The 19,654-nt window shown below is 38.3% G+C and overlaps 1 protein-coding gene across 2 annotated transcripts in view; it reads left to right on the top strand.

Moving 5' to 3' along the window:
• The window catches only part of LOC132122761 (E3 ubiquitin-protein ligase CBL-like), a 39,338-nt gene that overhangs the window by 11,017 nt on the left and 8,667 nt on the right, over positions 1 to 19,654 (top strand). For both annotated transcript variants that reach the window (XM_059533139.1, XM_059533138.1), the window contains exons 3-4: positions 15,103 to 15,249; positions 15,380 to 15,536. In XM_059533139.1, the coding sequence (XP_059389122.1) occupies positions 15,103 to 15,249; positions 15,380 to 15,536 (304 nt within the window). The remainder of the gene's footprint in view (positions 1 to 15,102; positions 15,250 to 15,379; positions 15,537 to 19,654) is intronic.

Below are 19,654 nucleotides of genomic sequence, written 5' to 3'. Positions count from 1 at the left end.
TGATGTAACCGGATCTTCTTGAACCAGTTCACCAAATCGAACTGAATCGTTTTAAACCGTTCGCGTCTCCAGTAAGCATTAATCCACAAATGACTTAAGCTGTTAACTTTTTTAATGTGGCTGATACTCCCTCTCAGTTAAAACAAACCAATATCCCGGAGTAATTAATTTACTCAAACAGTACACTGACTGAACTGCTGTGAAGAGAGAACTGAAGATGAACACCGAGCCGAGCCAGATAATGAACGAAAGATTGACTCGTTCCTCTTCTGTCTTAGTGCGTGCACTAAATCACTGCAGCATGGCGTCACAATGCTAGAGTTTAGCTTAGCACCATTCATTCCTTAGGATCCAAACAGGGATGAATTTAGAAGCCTACAAACACTTCCCTGTTTTCCCTATTTAAAGACTGTTACATGAGTAGTTACACAAGTAATTATGGTGACACAAAATAAAACATGCTGATTTTCTAAGCGGATAAAAAATTATAACTATAATGTATGACGGAAGAGCACTTCGCAGGACTTCGACTTTGGCACAGTAATATCATCACTCCTGGAAACTCCTCACATTGGTTGTATTGACGGAAGTTAGAGGGAAAAGGGAAGGGGGGGTTTTCAGGAGTGATGATATTACTGCGCCAAAGTCAAAGTGCTGCGAAGTGCTCTTTTAGCACCGCGTGCTACAGCGATTTAGTACACGCACTGAGACGGGAGAGGTATATATTAGAGAATCTCCTTTTTTGTCTCCAATATCGATTCCGATACAGAGGGTTCCGCATTGGCCGATACAGATACCGATGGATACGACAGGACAAAACAAATACAGTGCACACTCTGTGTTGCTTCAAGCGCATTATTCTGTAAACCGGATGCGCATATTGTAAGCAATTCGTGTTAAAAAGTGCAAAGCACAAAGAAAAGAGACATTGATGCGTAGTGTATTATATATGTGCAACAGTTTTCTTTTAACAGTTTTAAATTACAGTTGCTGTGCACGTTAAATACAATTTTAAGTATTTTCTACGTCGTGTTTTGTTCTCACAGACACCTTGTAGCAAGTAACAAAACAACATTAAACTTCGGCAATAAGTTAAAGTCCTTTTTGCAAATTCATAGACACAAATCAAGTATAATAATGGGAACTAGTGCTGGGCGGTAAACCGGTTCATACCGAAAACCGGTGTATATTTTCGTTACGATGTTAATTTTGAATATACCGCCATAGCGGTGTATTTAATTACTCAGCATTCGGAACGAACGTTATGCTGCGCCGCGGCCGCCCGACACTGTTTCAGACGGACCCTTTACAATGTTGCACTTCTAAGCAGCGACTGCGAGACGTGGTGAGGGTAAACAAAGTAGTGCTCTGGTGTTACGTTATAACGCCTGTTTCACACAGTCCGTCTGCTGTGCGTATTAACGGATTCATACTGCACGAGGTGTCAAGGAGCGGTGCCCTGCAGCAGTGCAGTGATTGTTAACGAACTGAGTCTATTTTTGCTGTGCTGCAGGCGCTGAATTAAAGTGAAAGCGCATTGTTCGCTGGAAAAATGAACATGGATTGACATGGAAACGCAGTCACATGGGTTTTTGGCTAGGTTTAAAACAAGAAAAAGAGCATTTTTAGATAAACAAGGAAAACAATATATATGTTCACTTTTATGGAAGCACAAAAACAAAGATCATTAAGACCCGTGGGATTGCTTGTGATAAAGATTTAAATGCAAAATGCACGAGACTGTTTCTGTCTGTGGTGCATATGCACTGCAGGCAGATTATGCATATGTAATATCCATTTTATGCAAGTGCTGTCGGGCTAAAATTGTCGTCAAAGGCGGCAACACAAGCAATTTGCTCCAGCACCTTAGCTGCAAGCACATCATGGAATATCAATCAGCAGAAAATGCATTGTACACCTGATTATGCATGAAAAAAAAAAACGGCATAATTTTGAAAAAAAACGATATATACATTTTTGATCAAACCGCCCAGCACTAACGGGAACACAAAACGATCTTGGAGAGAGCTTTACTGAGCTGACTGTCATAACCGAATGCGACCACGGTTGAAAGGTTGACTGAGAGATACAACAGAGAAAAGAGTTTGTGTGAACTGTAATGTACACTCTAAAAAACAACCCAATTTGGGTGGTTCTTAACCAAAGGGCTGGGTAAATATAGGAAAGAACCCATCTTGGGTTAATTTTACCCCGCAAATTAGGTTGTTTATTTAACCCAGCATAAGGGGTTGATTTAACCCAGATAAAGTTTTTTATTTTTTTACTATATTACTAGCTTATTTGTTACTTCATACATTATAATGTTTACAGATTAACTTAAATCCTCTAAACTTTTCTGAAATAATCTACACAACCACTGGTTTGCATGTTAACTTGCTTTATTTTCCTTTTATTATCATTTACAGCAGTTTATATCGTTTTTAATAGGCTACATATTGCCCATATTTAAACTCATTTAACAAACAATAAAACAAAAAATGAAACGTTAAACAGAAGTAATTTACGTGTTATTAGCCAGTCTCTGTCGTTCTGTTTCCACCAAGCTGGTTCTCGTGCCCGAGCTGGAGTCGTGTTCGGCGGGAACTGCTCACTCCTGAGGCCATCTCCTGCGTTTCACTCATAGTGGAAATATACTGCGATTGCCTTTATAACCTGCCCAAAAACAAACAGTAAACAGCTCTGAGGGAATATTAGTATTCTTTATGAATAACATTGTTTATTTTATGCAAAGCATCAGGCTTTTCCATTACTCGAAAAGACCACGTCACTCGTTAAAGGTGGTTCATACAACGCACCTGTATGTTGCTCTGCATAAAATGTAACTATATTCAGCACAGTAACGATTTTATAGATAAAATAAAATGTATATAAACCTGTACTTTAGCGACAAATGCGTCAATTCGATGGCGCTAAGAACTGCTCTCTCCAGAAGAGAAGCAAAATCCCCGCAATAAATAACTCAACCGCTGGGTTAAGTCTGACCCAGGATCTGAGTAATACAAAAACTACCCAAACATTGGGTTTTACAATTTGACCACGGAGCTGCAAAACAACCCAAACACTGGGTTGTTATGTTTGACCCAGGAGCTGGGTAACACAAAAACTACCCAAACACTGAAAAAATAACCCCAAAACAATTACCCAAAAGGCTCAACCCAGCATTTGGGTTAAAAAAATAACCCCGGGTTCTTTAGTGTGTAAGGACTTAAATATTCATATGTAGCTCACATTAAGCCAGCGGTACTCAATTCCAGTCCTCGCACCCCCAGCTCTGCATATTTTGCACGTCTCTTTTTGTTAATACACCTGATTCAGATAACCAGCTCGTTAGAAGTGAGCTCCGTGCGTGAACTGTAATCTCATTGACATGCTCCCTACTCCCTGAGCAAGGGAAATCTGTTGAAGTTTACCTCACTTCCGAACATTCATTCAGGGATTTGCGCTGTGCCATGTCTTCACACACGGACAAGTGTGACGACATCATATATCTCTGTAAATAAATACAATTTAAATTCACATCTCACACACTTCAGTGCACTTTGAATGGAACGGAATCTGGTGGAATGTCCTGTGATGTCCACTTCGAATAGAACAAAAGTCTGAAGTGATAAGAAAAACATACAAAATGTGCAGAGCAGGGGGGGCATGAGGACTGGAATTGAGAACCGCTGCATTAAGATATTGTATGGCTTCAGAAGTAACACAGAATAATTTGCACAAAAAAAATAAATAAAAAAAATCTCGGATTTGGATCGGCCCTATCTGACCAATTCCTGATCTGAGAAAAATGTCAGTATCGGAGCAGATACCCGATTTGAATATCAGCTCGGCGCATCCCTAGCATGTATCAACTCGTCTAAATTGAGGGAAGAACATAGTGGAATATGGAAAGACGGTGGCATTTTCTTTTAAAGTTACTACAGTAAATCCATGGTAAACGATGGTGATTTAATAGATTGAAAAGCCTTCTGACTGTATTGCTGTGCACAGTGTTTCTCCTGTTTGTCAGTGCTGTTTCATCAGGCTTTAAACTAGTTTAAATCCCCTATTCATTTGTGCATTTGTGCTTCACACTGGAAAATTATGTCGTGATTATTGTTTTATCACTCAGCTAGTATTTAAAAGTGGACTTCATTTAGTGCTAAAGTCCCAGGAACCACAGCAGTCTGACTTTAGTTGTTTGTAAACATCATAAAAATGTCCGTACATTATTTCCGTCATTCTTATAATCTCACTTCCTGTAGTACATCGGCTTCTCGTACCATAGGCCAGGTTGTCATTCCGTGTTGTTCATACTATTTCACTTCTCTGAAACTAGCAAAGAAACGCCAAGTTGAACATTTAGATGTTTGTAACCATAAGTGCATTCTGATGAAAACCTTTTGCATGACGAGAGCCTCTTTTTGAGCTGCTTTGGTGGCAAATTCTCAAGAATCTTATCCAAAGATTTTCCGTGTCGTAAGACGCTGGAGCTTTACTGAGGGGGTAAGGGTGTTCGTATTGAGTGAGAAGAATTTAATGATTAACTCTGACACACCAGTCATACTTTGCACCATGCAGGCACTGTTCTTCCTGTTAACACGCTCACTTCCCCCTTCCTGTTTCTCGTAGGCCCCCTTAACATGCACAGCTGAGGCTAGCCACTTCTAACACTGAAAGTCTGAGGCAATTCAAGTTTCACAGAATCACTTTTACCTCCGTAGTACTGAAGACTTTTATAGTTCTTCTACAGTCAGATATTTGCACTCATCAAAACAGTTTCTCTACACCTCAAGTGCTGCCTAGGGTTGGCAAGAAAAAAATTGTCTTCAGCCTCTGTATCTCGATATTGGTACTAAATTGATACCTTGATACAAACAGACAATAGGTAAACTGACATACTGTACTTGGGGTGTGCACGGATAGTCGAACATTCGAATATTCGTTCTGCTCTAATTATTCGATAAATAAAAATGATATTCGGATTTCGCTTATATATTTGCTTGCCATAAAAAAAGAAAAGAAAAAAAAGTCCACAATAAAACCTAATTCGGTCACTTTCTGTGATTCTCCACGGCATATTTGAAGATGTATGCAAGCAAAAAATAATGAATGAATAAGAACTGCGGTCTTTTACAGAGCTTCAGATTAGGGATGGGCGTTTTCCGCAAATATCACATTCGAATATTTGAGCTCACAAAAAACGAATATTCGAATATTCGTTTATTTAAATTAAGTTTAATGAGACAGACGTTATTTTTCAGCAACATTTATTGTTTCCATCATTTTGAACAAGCTTGAACATTACACATCGTGTTTTGTAGCTGAAAACCTTTGACAATGCGTGCAAACAAACAAAAGTACAGATTTAAAGCAAAAAAAAAAAAAAGTGAACAAAAAAAAAAGTAAAGCAGCCTGCAGCAATTAGGCTATTGTAGAACGTAGCCTACACTTAACTTTGAAACTGTCAGCAAATCTTTTTTGCTTTTTTTTCTATTGTTTTACATGTTCTTGTTAAGAAATACGGGCATGTAAACATGATCGGGGGAAAGTCGGCTCCTTAGTCTGTTAACAATAAGGCCGGCCGCGGAGAAAACGAGCTCTGACAGCACAGCCGTTGGCGGGACTCACAAATAACGGTGTGCTAAGCGAATAAGTTTTGTGAAGCGCTTCGTGTTTTCGTTTCACCACTGAATGGGATCCTCATCTGGTGGAATAACGTTACATGGCTCCAGCAAGAACTGTTCCCACTCGTCTCGGCTGGACTCTCTGTAATCATCGCTGAAGAACTGGCTCAGTCTTTTCCGATGAGTGGGCATTGCATCCTATTCATCGTTGGTGGCGGCGGCTGCATCCGCACCACTCGCATCAAAGAAAATGTTCTTATAATGTTCAAAAAAGGTTTTTTTTCTTACTTCTCTCATGTTTTCATGGAGAAACCTGGGAGGTTTGTGCCGAGGGTCTAGGGCAGACGCGAGAAGAGAAGTTTTCACTGCATTCTCCAAGTAGCGGTGTTTATTCGTTGCTTGAGAGATGCCGCAACAATGTTCTTGAATTCGGTCACTTTCTGTGATTCTCCACGACATATCTGAGGGCCGTTCACATATCGCGTCTTTTGCGCGCTCAAGTTTGTTATTTCCAATGTAGGCACGCGGTATGCACGCTCATAATGGAAGCGACGCGGTCGCTTCTGCCCGAGCGCTTTGGAAAGGAGGAGAAAGCGGCGCGCCTAGCGTTTTCCAAGCGTTTTTAGGCGCGATATGTGAACAGTCCCTTATTCATTCATTAATTGTTTTTTGCTTGCATACATCTTCAAATATTCCGTGGAGAATCACAGAAAGTGACCAAATTAGGTTTTATTGTGAACTTTTTTTTTTTTTTTTTGCAAAATTCGAATATCATTTTTATTTATCGAATAATTAGAGCAGAACGAATATTCGAATGTTCGACTATCCGTACACACCCCTACTTCAGATATGCCGTGGAGAATCACAGAAAGTGACCGAATTCAAGAACATTGTTGCGGCATCTCTCAAGCAACGAATAAACAAGGTAACTTGGAGAATGCAGTGAAAACTTCTCTTCTCGCGTCTGCCCTAGACCCTCGGCACAAACATCTCAGGTTTCTCGATGAAAACATGAGAGAAGTAAGAAAAAAAAACTTTGAACATTTTCAGAACATTTTTCTTGATGCGAGTGGTGCGGATGTAGTCGCCACCAACGATGAAGAGGATGCAATGCCCACTCGTCGGAAAAGTCTTCAGCAATGATTACAGAGAGACCAGCCGAGACGAGTGGGAACAGTTCTTGCTGGAGCCATGTATTCCACCAGATGAGGATCCCATTCAGTGGTGAAACGAAAACACGAAGCGCTTTAAAAAACGTATTCGCTTAGCACACCGTTATTTGTGAGTCCCACCAACATCTGTGCCGTCAGAGCGCGTTTTCTCCGCGGCCGGCCTTATTGTTAACAGACTAAGGAGCCGACTTTCCTCCGATCATGTTTACATGCCGTGTTTCTTAACAAGAACATGTAAAACAATAGAAAAAAAAGCAAAAAAGATTTGCTGACAGTTTCAAAGTTAAGTGTAAGCATTCTGTACAATAGCCTAATTGCTGCAGGCTGTTCACGTTTTTTCTTTGTTCACTTTTTTTTCTGCTTTTAATCTGTACTTTTGTTTGTTTGCACGCATTGTTAAAGGTTTTCAGCTACAAAACACGATATGTAATGTTCAAGCTTATTGTGTGTAAGCTTGTTCAAAAATCACGGAAACAATAAATGTTGCTGAAAAATAACGTCTGTCTCATTAAACTTAATTTAAATAAACAAATATTCGAATATTCATTTTTTGTGAGCTCAAATATTCGAATGTGATATTTGCGGAAAACGCCCATCCCTATACTGTACGTGTGCAGTACGTTTGCATATCATAAAACAGAAATGTGAAACGTAATATTTGAAGCATACTTGAAATCTTGTACAGGAAGAGTCATACAATTAACGACTATATGGCAAATTTTCCAATTTTGTTACCAAACAATTTTTATTTTTTTTCAGATATTCCTGAATGTAAATAGGTCATAACTGAGCATGCAAGTAACAGCCTTTAACTTGCCTTGTTCAAGTTGATGCATCCAAATAAGAGTAATGAAGCAATTTATGTCATGCATATAATCTAGGACAGTCTCTGTAACACAGTGAATTAGATTGTAATTACTTATTATTAAAATCCATGAGTGATGCATTAATTTGTACATTGTGCATTGATGCATTACTGCACACTTAAACATTAACTTTGCTTTCATGCTTGACGTCATACTCACTTAGCTGAACCGTAAAAAAGTTCTGTTGTCTATAGTGTAGCAATGCATGAGGCACTGCTCACACAGAAGTCACTTTTTTTATAAACCAAATAACTTTCTTTTGGTCAGTGTGGGTATTTCACTAGACCAACTGAACATGAGCAATATCTGGTAACTTTTATTTGATCTCACATCATTGCTGGTAGACACTCTGTTCCAGTGTTGAAATCTTCCACTACTTATTTTCTATATTTATGTTTCATTGCATGGCTTCCTTATGAAGAAATGCGTAGTCCTCTGATATCCATCTCTGTGAAATGACATGTGTTCTCAATTTAGGTAGCCTGAGGTTAGGTAGTGTGCCATGAAGCAGTTGTCAGTTAAGCAAACTAATTTTGGTTACACTTTCTGACGGATGTTCTATTCTGAATAATTGTAGTGGTATTATCTAATTGTGTTGTCCTGCGATTATGCATCAACACTTTCTTCGGGTCACTATATTTGGACCGTGACTTTTCCATACTCGTTTCCCTCTCCAGTTAGTTTGGTTATCTTTCCATCTTATCTGCATGTTATAGGTCTGCATGAAAGGAGCATTTATAGCAATAGGGAAATACACAACAGATAGGTGAAGTCTGATATATGTGCATCTGCTGGTGTTTTACAGTTGTGTGGCTTAATTGAAATTAGTCAGCTTGTACGGCATACAATTTCCTTTGTTGTAGTCACAGCTCTGTCATAAGATGAGTTGTCATTTGTTGTGGTGAAGACGTGTCGCTCATGTTCTGTATTTCAATTCTTAACATCCTTTTACGTGTTTCTTTCTGTGAATTGTTCTGAACTTGAAGAGTGCAAATGAGATGTAGCTGAAAAACTGAAATAGTATAGAGGAAACATTTCAGACTACAAACATGCAGTCGACAGGGGAGACACCGCCCAACCATTGGGGGGAAATTCAAGTTTATTACAGTAAATAGTTTCCATTGATTTCTAGAGGGAAATTAATGAAGTTTACAGGTGACCAAACATGCAAAAAAGCGAGTGGGGGGGGGGGGTAATTTTAGTTTTTTTGTTTTATTTTTGTCTTCTAGTTTTCTCTTTACTTTTTGTTTTATGCATTGTGTACATTACCTCTTTACTATTCTTGTGGATATAATATAATGTATATATAAAAATTCAACCGCAATCTCTTATCACTTATCTTGTTGCTGACATACACTGCAATCATTTTAGTGCTTATTTTTGTTTCAATAGGCTGGTGAGAAAATAAATAAACTTGTAGCAAATGATGTGTTCACCCATGTTTTGTGGTTTAGCACTGTTTAGTACCTCCTACTCTTATCAGAAGAAAAACCCAAGTGTCATCAAACAACACAACAAAAGATGCTATCAAACAAGCAAAACATTTTTTTATAGTAAGCGCCTTTGATCAAAGTCTTATCACGCAGGATGTGTAGCTCAAGGCTCACGTCTGTGGGGTGTTAATTATGTTTTCTTTGTATTAAACATGCATTGTTTAGTGAGTTATACGGTTCTTAAGAGATCTCACGAACAATGCAAGCCTGAAAGCAATGGAGCTGAGCAACCAATGATTCGGTGTCATGAACAAAGTGATAATCGCATCTGAACTTCTGTCAGAGGAACAGCTTTGTCCGTTTTACATGAGTTAGCGCACACAGAGAGCGCTTCGGATGGAAACACTGTTAACACATCCGAGGATTGTATTGCAGCTCAAGTTACTACGTCCTGCATCTTGCTCAACACAGAGCCAAGGTGAGCCCAGCTAAGCACGTTTTGAGAGCCGCACACTAGGAGTGGAACACTATTTATTTATGGCCTACTGATCACACTGGCAGACACTGGCTTATAATGCAGCTCTCATACTCTTGCTGTGTTAGTCTCCTCCTCTGTCTTAAGACATAGCAGAAAACAGGCATGCTTTGCCATCTCTTTTTCGCTTTCAAAGTCATGCTTCTCTTGTTTCCTAGTCAAGGGTTATGTTAAACTGGCATTCAGTCTGTTCTTTAGATCTTCCTCTAAAACACTGCTCTTTTAAAGGGATAGGTCACCTGAAGATGATCATTCTTTCATCATTTACTCGCCCCAATGTCATTCCAAACTTGTTGGACCTCATTGACTTCGATCCATCACCATACTGAAATGAGTTCTAAAATTAAAGTCTCTTTAAAATCAAACATTGAATTCGATGAATATGATCATAAGCCATAATTTATTATTCAAAAGATTGGGGGCAGTATTTTTTTTTTATATATATACTTTTATTTTATAAGAATGCCACCAATAAAAAGTGACAGTAAAGACATTTATAGTCTTACAAAAGGAATTAAAATACATGGTGTTCTTTTTAACTTTCTGTTCTTCGAAGAATCCTGTGGGCAGAGCCGGCTGTCTCCATCTTGGTAGCGCGTCACTCCTGGATAATCGAAAATGGGCAAAGAGGCGGGACGTGGGTGGAGCTGATTGCTAGCCTAGCTAGACGGCGGTGACAGCAGCAGCAATCCACTTGTCACTTAAGTGGACATGACCTTTATTATGCAGCATTTTAAGGCTTAATATAATTTAAACGGATGAGTTATAAAAAAAAAATTTTTTTTTTTTAAAAACTACCTTTTGAAATCAGTCTCTAGCGGCCAGTTGATAAATTGCAGTTAAAATCTCTTCTGTTGTCTTCAAGAGAGATGACAGAAGGTTGCCGCTTGGTGTACATTTGATTTGATTTTCACCACCTGCATTCAGCAAATTAATACCTTCTTGTTTAAATGTATTATTTCTTAGACCTGCATCCCACCAGAGGATCACTTCTCTGGAAGTCACCTCAGATTACACAGTGGATGGGGATTGGACAGCGTCAGCATCACCGCGATCAAAAATTAAAAAAAAAAATTATTTAAAGATGTGTGTGTATTTGCTTGAGTGTATGAGTTCTGTCACCACCACTTCCTGACAGAGATCCGGTGTGAAGCCAGTTCCGGACAGTTAAATTTGTCAAGTGGTGGCTGTGTTGACAAGGAAACACAGAATCTATGATCTGTTCGCATATTCTCATGAACACATTTAAAAAATTTATTAAAGAGTATCCAGTGGCAGAGAAAGTCACTTCCTTAGACACCTACAAGTATAATATTTGAGGAAATGTTAAAAGTTATAGGGAAGTTGGCTTTTGAAATGTGCACTAGCTGAACAATACTAGTTTAAACTATTGAAAACTGACTCTTGTGTTTTTTGAGCATGTGGATAAATGGAGGCAGGATTGAAGGGAGACTGTAGGTGTGACGCTTCTGGACTATAGGCTCTTTGTTAATCAGCCGTGGGCACGAGCGCACCGCTCTAGATTCCTCCAGTTGGCTTGGCTGTTTTATCACAGAAAACAGGAAACGGGAAGGGAGTAACCAGCTGCAGGCCAAAGGTCAGGCCAAAAGAGGAGAGAAGCTGACAAAAGTACAGTATCTAGTAGTCTGTAGACTGATGGCTGAAGGTCTGGAATCCATGGCCGCTTTCATTGGCCAAGGCCCGCCCTTGAGGCAGTTTGACCAACGTCAGACAACCAATCATAGTTCGTTTCATTTCAGCGTCATGTTCCGGGGCATGGAAATGTCGCCACAATAATAACTCTGTAAACTCTGCCTACAGTAACAGCTAGGAGAGGCCAGCCAACCGAAAGATTGGGGAGGAGGAGGGGTCAGATTGATTGTTTTAATGCAGGAATTAATGAAACTGCAATAATGAAGCAATATAGCTGTGTCCGAACTGAACCTTGACCATTGATAAAGTAGGTTTTCCTGGAGATAAAGACTGATCACATTGTTCACTGATGCCTTTTACTCAGGTGTTGTTTTTACCACAACTTTAACCAAAGTTATAGTAATATAGAGCCAATGAAACCAAGGTTGTGAGATACAGACGTTCATACTGTGTTCAATGGAATTTAATGTCACTGGGTAATGTTGCTTATTTTTAACAGATTATTTAATGTACTTGTTATCCACTGGATTTTTTTTTTTTTTCAGAACGTTTGACAAATTTGGACATTTGACTCATTGTACTTATTTTTTAGAATATTGTTTAGTAGACATGCTTGCATATTTGTACACAGGATATGTTGGTTTTCACTTTCTATTCAAAGACATGAGTAGGCATTAGAAATGCTGTTTGTTTGCATTGTGATTGTTTGCCAGCATGAGGGCTTCAGTTATTGTTCTGAAAAGTGATGCCTCTGACTCTGAGTGCAGCTCTTAAACGCCGTCCTCAGTGCGACAGCTTTAGTGAGTGATTGAGCAAGCCCTGCTGCATGATCCTGGGCTTTCTGTGCATTTGTGTCCTACTTAGATTGAATCTCCTGCCGAAAGCCACTCTTCTCCCTCATGGTTTGAATCTACATAAATATAAAGAGTCGAGTCTGTCCTTTGTTCATGCTTCACTTTTTTCACTTGTGTGCGTCACTCTTTCAAACATGTACATGCTTGCAAACATTTTGGTTAAAAGTGCCAATCTGTATTACACCAAAACCTGCAGCCTCACCACACCAATGTCATTGCTAAACTCCTCTTATGTGTCCTCTTGGAGAGAGGAGATATCACACTGCTGGCTGAAGACACTTTGGCACCCTTTTGCCACAAACAACAACTGTTCCCAGAGCCATAGATAAAGAATTATGTAAACGCAGGCTATGAAGACAGAGGGAATTTGAGGTGTTGCAGCACATAAAATTATATATGGCATCTGCACTGTTATCCAGATGTTCAGGCATTGCATTGCATTAATTAAATTGCCAAAAAGTGCTTTTCTACTGTTTTGTCCTGCTTTAAAAAAAAAAAACAATTACAAAACAACAATTTAAGAATATTTACTTAACGCTGAACATTCTAGCAGACATTATACCAACAAAGCACATTTTAACTAAAAATTAATAAGTTAGTAAAATAATATTTTTGGGGGAATTTTTGAGACTTGAATCAGTTATGTATTTTTTACTATACAAATAAAGGCAGCCTTGCTGAGCAGAAGAGACTTCTTTTAAAACATTAGAATATATCACAGATCCCAATTAGAACACTATGTGTGAATGTTATAATAAATGTATTAATAGAACTGTTGTGGGATAATTATTATTATCATTATTATTGACTTTTTTCATTTTATTTTACAGAACGACAGTAAAAATACAACATTATCATTTATGAATGTCGATAAAGTTTTGCTTTTTATCTGCTTTTATTTTGGCAGAAGCCCACGATCTCAGAAGATCTCAGTGCTTCTTTTTTTGTTGTTGTTGTTGTTGTTGTTGACAAAAGCATTCAGATTTATGAAGATAAATTATTATATAGATTCTCATTGCAAATTTGGGAAGATGTTTGTCGCACGTATCAAATTGTCACGTCTTTAAAAAGAATTCACAATGTTACTAAACAAGTGACGAGTAACAAGTTTTTCTTTGTGCTTTTGACTTTTTAACCCTGGTTCCACGAGCTCGTGCAGCGCTGTCAGAATACATGCCATTTGGGCGTACTGTACATTATAAAATATAACATTCTGCAGTTTATTTAGTAATCGTTTAAGACCATTTCGTGATTTCAATCAACATACACCTCTTCTTCTCATCGGAGTTGTAATGCAGCACTAAACAGTCTCTCGCTTTCGGTGCTTCGCACTTGTAATGATTTCTGCATCTTTTTCTGATAGTTTTAAAGACTTTAACACTGCCGACATGATTGCTGCATTAGTGCGTTCCTCTATTTGATTGCGTTAGTCATTGTTCAGTACATAATATTCGGCCTTTTCACTTATTCGGCTGAACACCCGAAACCAATTTTTTGCTATTTTCGGCTGAATAATTTAGGTTGCCGAACATTCAGTGCATCCCTAATTAATTTATTTGATTTATTATTATTATTAATTTATTTTGTTTGGGGCACATAATGACCAGAGAAAGCAGATGAAATGCAGCACATTAGCCACAGACTTTTTGCAGTACTAGTCCAAAGAGCCCTTCACGAAGCAGAGCTATTGCTTATGAGAGAGAAGCAGAAACTTTTGAGTAAGCTATTTTTCTTTTTTGGTTGCTCTCATTTCTTGTTTACACTCCACTCATGCATTTTTTTTTACATCCCTTTTCTCACTTTGTCATTTACTTTTTTCTTGTAGTCTAAGTAAGGATTCGGTTTTTGGAGGCAGCTGCGGCCTCAAAAAACACTCAGACTCTCTCTTGTGCATGTCAATTCCCCCGCTTGTACAATCCCCCACTGTGCTGCCGTGTAAATCATGGCTTTCTTTCCACTTCCTCCCCCTGCCGTGCAGCACGACCCTCCCTGCTCTCGTCTGCCTGCTCTGGCCTCATGTGCCTACAGTCGGTGGAATCAGAAAAATGCAGCAGGCATTCAGTCCTTGCTGATACGAGCCTAGCGTGCTCCCTCAATCTGCCCGCCGGCCACAGAAATACTCAATCACCACCAGGCCTGACTCCAGAATCTGCTACAATTATTCATCAAGAGCAATTATATGAGACACATGAATTCCATGTAAAGATTTGACAAGTTTGATCAAATAATGTGGCCGCTTAATTATTATTATTAGAGGTTTTCAGCAAGACTTAAAATGGTCTTAAGACTTATGACCTTCCACAAAAAAGGCGGAAAAAGGTCTTAAATTGGAGCAGAAGGTCTTACATTCATAAAGTCATTGCATTAAATGTGACAATGGCAGATAATTGTACTTTTAGAAATCACAAACTCAATTTATTTAGAACATTTTCTCATAAAACAAGACTTGTTATTTTGACATTTTGCTTCAAGTAAATGTATTTTGATTTAAGAATCTTTAGTTATTTGCACTGGAAAACAAGACAAAAATAAAAAACAACAATCCTGAAGAACATTTCAGTTCATTGATGATTCAATGATGTCATCATCCAGTTCAGCTCTCTTCGGATAGTGTCTGTGCAATCATTGAGTCAGTGAAGAATTACAGTAAATGTTATTTTCCATATTCTAGTGGTTGGGAGCAGAGTTATTAAAGCGCTGTTTTTTTTTTTTTTTTTTTGTAAAATTAATTGGGGAAAAAATAGTGGAGATCTGTTGCAAGTTGCGTTTTGAAGCATTTTTAATACAAGGCATTTACATTTAGAGACCATATTGATGTATAGTGTTCCATTCGATTTCATACATTTTCTTTACTTAGTCTTAAAATATCTTATTAAATTAAAGAGACTTTCATGGATTTAAAAACCTCTCTGTGAAATAAAACAAACAAAACTTTTCTTCTCTTCTCTTTCCTGTATTTCAGACGGAACCTGACGAAATTGTCGCTGATATTCAGTCACATGCTCGCCGAGCTCAAAGCCATCTTTCCCAACGGCCTGTTTCAAGGGGATAACTTCAGAATCACCAAAGCAGATGCCGCAGAGTTTTGGAGAAGGTCATTCGGGGACAAGTGAGATGCTTAATGTGTTGTTTGTTCTCATAGAAAAACTTGCCACATTTTCATAGAAAAGCAAAAGAAGTTGGACTTTGACAAGCTTAAGGAAATCAGTCGGATTCTGATAACATAACTAAAATTTCAGGACCATCGTGCCTTGGAAGGTGTTCCGGCAGGCCCTGCATGAGTTTCACCCCATCAGCTCGGGCCTGGAGGCCATGGCTCTCAAATCCACCATCGACCTCACCTGCAATGACTACATCTCCGTCTTTGAGTTCGACATCTTCACCAGGCTTTTCCAGGTGCGTCATTCAATCACTCCATCACTTCCTCCAGGCACAGACTAGCTCTATTGTTCCTGAGCTCGGTGTAGAGGAAGGTCTGACAATGACTGTTGTGTGGCCGTGTGCTGTTTGAGTGTGCATGTCAGTGCTGATGTGAATGGAGGCCTCTTATCACCTTTGTAGCTCTAATAGGCTTGTCTGTACTCCTCTGAGCACACGATTTCCTGAGAGTAGGGGGCAAGAGATGATTTGAAAGTGCCTCAGCATTTGAAGAGAGCTCTTTGCCCTATTTTAATGGCAACTGCTGCTAACCTCTGTAGGATTTTTTTTTCTTTAATTATATACCCTTTGAGAGCAACAGTGCAGAACAGAGATATTTGAGGTTTTTCTGTTCTACTACTTGATTTGTCTGTACACACACTTTTTATTCTGGAACCACATACAGTAATTAGTGGTATTTGCTAGGGAAAGATTACGATTACTATTGCTCATACTTGGGGTTGGGATTTGAACCAACCCCAAGTATTTAGTTATATGGGTCGATGGATGATAACCAAAGTTGACATCAGAATTTAAATATGAGTCCAAATCTAAAGTGTGTAAATTGAATCAAAAAGAGAAACGTATAAATGCAGCCCTTCTCGTCCCCCCCATTGGCTGTGCTAAGAACATGAGTGATATTTCAATCATGCTATTATACGTACAGTTTTCACCTGTCATAAGCATAGCGAATGCATAACTTGATAAAACCTCTCTGAATACACTAGTGTTTAAAAGTTTGGGGGCCAGTAAGGTTTGTTTTCTGTTTTTTGAATCTCTTTACTGTTACTTTGATCACTTAAATGCTTTCTTGCCGAATAAAACTTATTAATTTTCTTAAAAATATCTTACTGACCCTAATATTTTATGGTATAATGTACCTTAACAACTGCACTGCAACGCTCTGGCAACCATCCGTAACACCCTAACATCCTGATGACAGGTTTTGCTACTCACGTCATCTTCAGAAAATGTAAAAATCTAGTCATGTTGATTTTTCCATGGAACAGTTGACTATTGTGATTCGAATATGAATCTATAATATAGCAGCTGTTGAATGCATCATCTGACGGCTGCTTGGCAGCGCAGTGCTGTCTATGTAATGAGCTCATTATTCAGAGTGCTCTAGCACAGATCACAGGTCCTGGGCTTTCTGGTTCCTCTCTCTCCTCAATAGCCAATAATCACATCTATCCTTTAATTAGTCTTCCTTCCTTCACGTCTAACCTAATTTGGGAAAAAAGGGGTCTGGATCATTTTTATGACTGATGCAGCCATAATCAAATGCAGCCTTTTTGATACATCTAATAATCGAGCTAACATTGACAGCGTGTCATAATTCAAGTCGGTATATTGGTCTGTTAGAGTACTTTAAACAGTCGTAGCACGGCTGGCCTTGTGCCCATTCAAGTTGCAGTATAGAGCGCTTGTGCCGAACCATACCTCAGCTTCATTCACGCAGCCAGAAATAGACCGGCTGTTTACAGAGAGCCTGCAAAGCTCTTGATGAATCTCCATGTAGCAAGGTCACACTTCTCATCAGCATCTAAATGAACCTGCCTCGCTCGAGAGCCAGTCACAGGACTTTTTTTTATTTCTGCGATTCAGCAGCCTTTTGACTGGGAGTGGACCTTTTGTGAGACAGATACCTCATTATGAAAACCGGTTTTGTTTTATGTGTTTGCTCAGCATACACAAGCATGATTAGGCATCCTGGGTTATGGTAGTAAATACTGAAGTTTTTTTAAAAATGATGATATGTAATCTGAGAGTGGCAAGGTGGGTTGGTTGATTGACCCGTATTTGCTCTGCAGCTATTTGATGTAAGCATTGGGGGCGTTTCAGCTAATAAACAATGCATTTTAAAAATATGTGAATGCAGCCTGCCCTGAGGTGTCCTGAGGCTTCTTTTTCACAGAAACTGTGCCAGAGCCAATACATAACCTGTCCACAAACCAACATGGTGGATCATGGTCTTTTGTTTAGTCTAATTATTACTTCTGTTTTGCAAGGATTTCATGAAAATGATCGAAATGAAAGACTGTAAAGATAGTTGTAATGTAACCGCTTAGCATTTTAAATAAAAGCTGTTCTTTGCTGAACAAAAAAAATGTGGCACAGTTTCCAAAAAAGATATTAACCAGCACAACAGTAATTGCATTGATTTCTGAAGGATCATGTGACACCGAAGACTGGATTAATGACTACTGGAAATTCAGCTTTGTCATCACTAGAATAGAATATATTGTATATTCTAGATAAGTCGACACATTTTGCTACTTTTTAACTTAACCATTGTGGTATTCCTGCTAACACAGAAAGTGTTTACATTTTCTACACACTGTGTTATAGTTACACTATTCGTTGACCGTATGATATTTTTGTGTTGTAAACAATCACAATATGGTAATTTAAACACTAACAGTGGTGATTGAGTAAAAAATTCCTTAAAAGTAATTTGAATAATAAAAAAAAGTGGCATTTGACAGTATCTTAAACATTAGTGGTTTTTATTCACATATTTTCCTCAGCATACAGATGATGGTGAGGGTCGGTGAGATGAAGCCACCTTTATTTGCCGGTCACATCAATAACCGTCACAAGAGCTTCAGAGGTGTCTTCCATGCAAATGTGCAAATAAAGACACATTTGTTATTAATAGGCTACACTTAATGAATATAATGTTAGCTGGAAAGCCAAGAAAACATTTTAACATCTTTTTTCACTATACATGGCACTGTGAGCTCTGTTCATTTTCAGTAAGAGAGATGCAAAAAATGGCATGAATTTCCTCATGTGAAACACTGCAATGTGTCAGTGATTAATTGAAAGTGATTCCACTCACAATAAATATAGCAAAAGAAACCATAAAGCTTGTTAAAATAAGTTCCCACCGCAAATCGTGTAGCGTTAACGCGGGCGCAGCTCACACCAGCATTCTTGAGGCAGTAAAATGCCCATCGACAGTCTACAAATGATCACAAAAGGCATTTTAAAAGCTGCTAATGCCAAATATGAACATTCTGCTTGCTTCCACACATTGAAGATATCCACCGATGATGAAAAGTTGAAGTGCGAGGATACTTGCACTTGAGAAGATTAACGGCTCTTTTTTTGTTTTTAACACACATTTAACACAAAACATGTTAAAATAGTCATAACACAATTCTTTTTTTTTTAAATCAACATCCCTTTTGACTGTATTTTATATTGCAATATTTTACAGCATTACTTTTAATTCATTTTAAATACTTTTATATTAATAATAAGGCTACTACTTTTAATTACTACAGAGTAGGGAATTTCCATAAGGGAAAGCTGTTGATCAGTGTCAAACCGCTTTTTTACCTTTTTTTTTTTTTTCTTTTTTTTTCTTTTTTTTTCTTTTTTTTTTTTTTATTAAAAAAGGAACAAGTCAAATGCTTAGAAGTGTTTGTCAGTGAGAGGAAGTGCCAGTTTTGCCGGACAATGCCATAAATACAAAGACAAAGTCATTTAAAACTACTACTTAAAAATAATACTGTCATCCTAAACTAGAGTATTGTCATCTGCTCATTTGGTGTATAGATTATATCAAATGAGCACATGACAGTATTATTTCTCAGAAGTACTTTTAAAGGTCTTCATTCATGTTTAATATATATACTGGCCATTTGTCTCTATTGATAAACTGCATCTGTGATTGCAACAGTCCTGTGGTTTTGTTGAGCTTTATGAAAGGAAATAAGATTGATGTGTGTTTTAAATTTGCCAGTATAAGTCATTTGAGTTCATTTGGTTCAGTGGTGTCACTGGCCTACAGCGTAACTCACCACTCCATCCATAATGCACTCTGTCTCAGACTGTCTTCATCTCTTAAAGGGGTCATATGATGTGGCTAAAAAGAACATTTATTTTGTGTATTTTGGTGTAATGCAATGTGTTTATGCGTTTAAGTTTATAAAAACACATAATTTTCCACATAATGTGGTGCATACTGATTGGCTAGCTATCCAGTACATTGTGATTGACCGAATACCTCAAGCATGTGACGGAAATGTTACGCCCCTTACCTTACTGTGATGCCATCAGTCCCTGCCCAACAAAACAAGAAATTT

The sequence above is a fragment of the Carassius carassius genome, chromosome 41 (genome assembly GCF_963082965.1).
Source record: "Carassius carassius chromosome 41, fCarCar2.1, whole genome shotgun sequence".
In the NCBI taxonomy this organism is placed as follows: Eukaryota; Metazoa; Chordata; class Actinopteri; order Cypriniformes; family Cyprinidae; genus Carassius; species Carassius carassius.
Note: the sequence above shows the minus strand (reverse complement) of the source record. Positions and strands in the feature narration are given on the sequence as shown.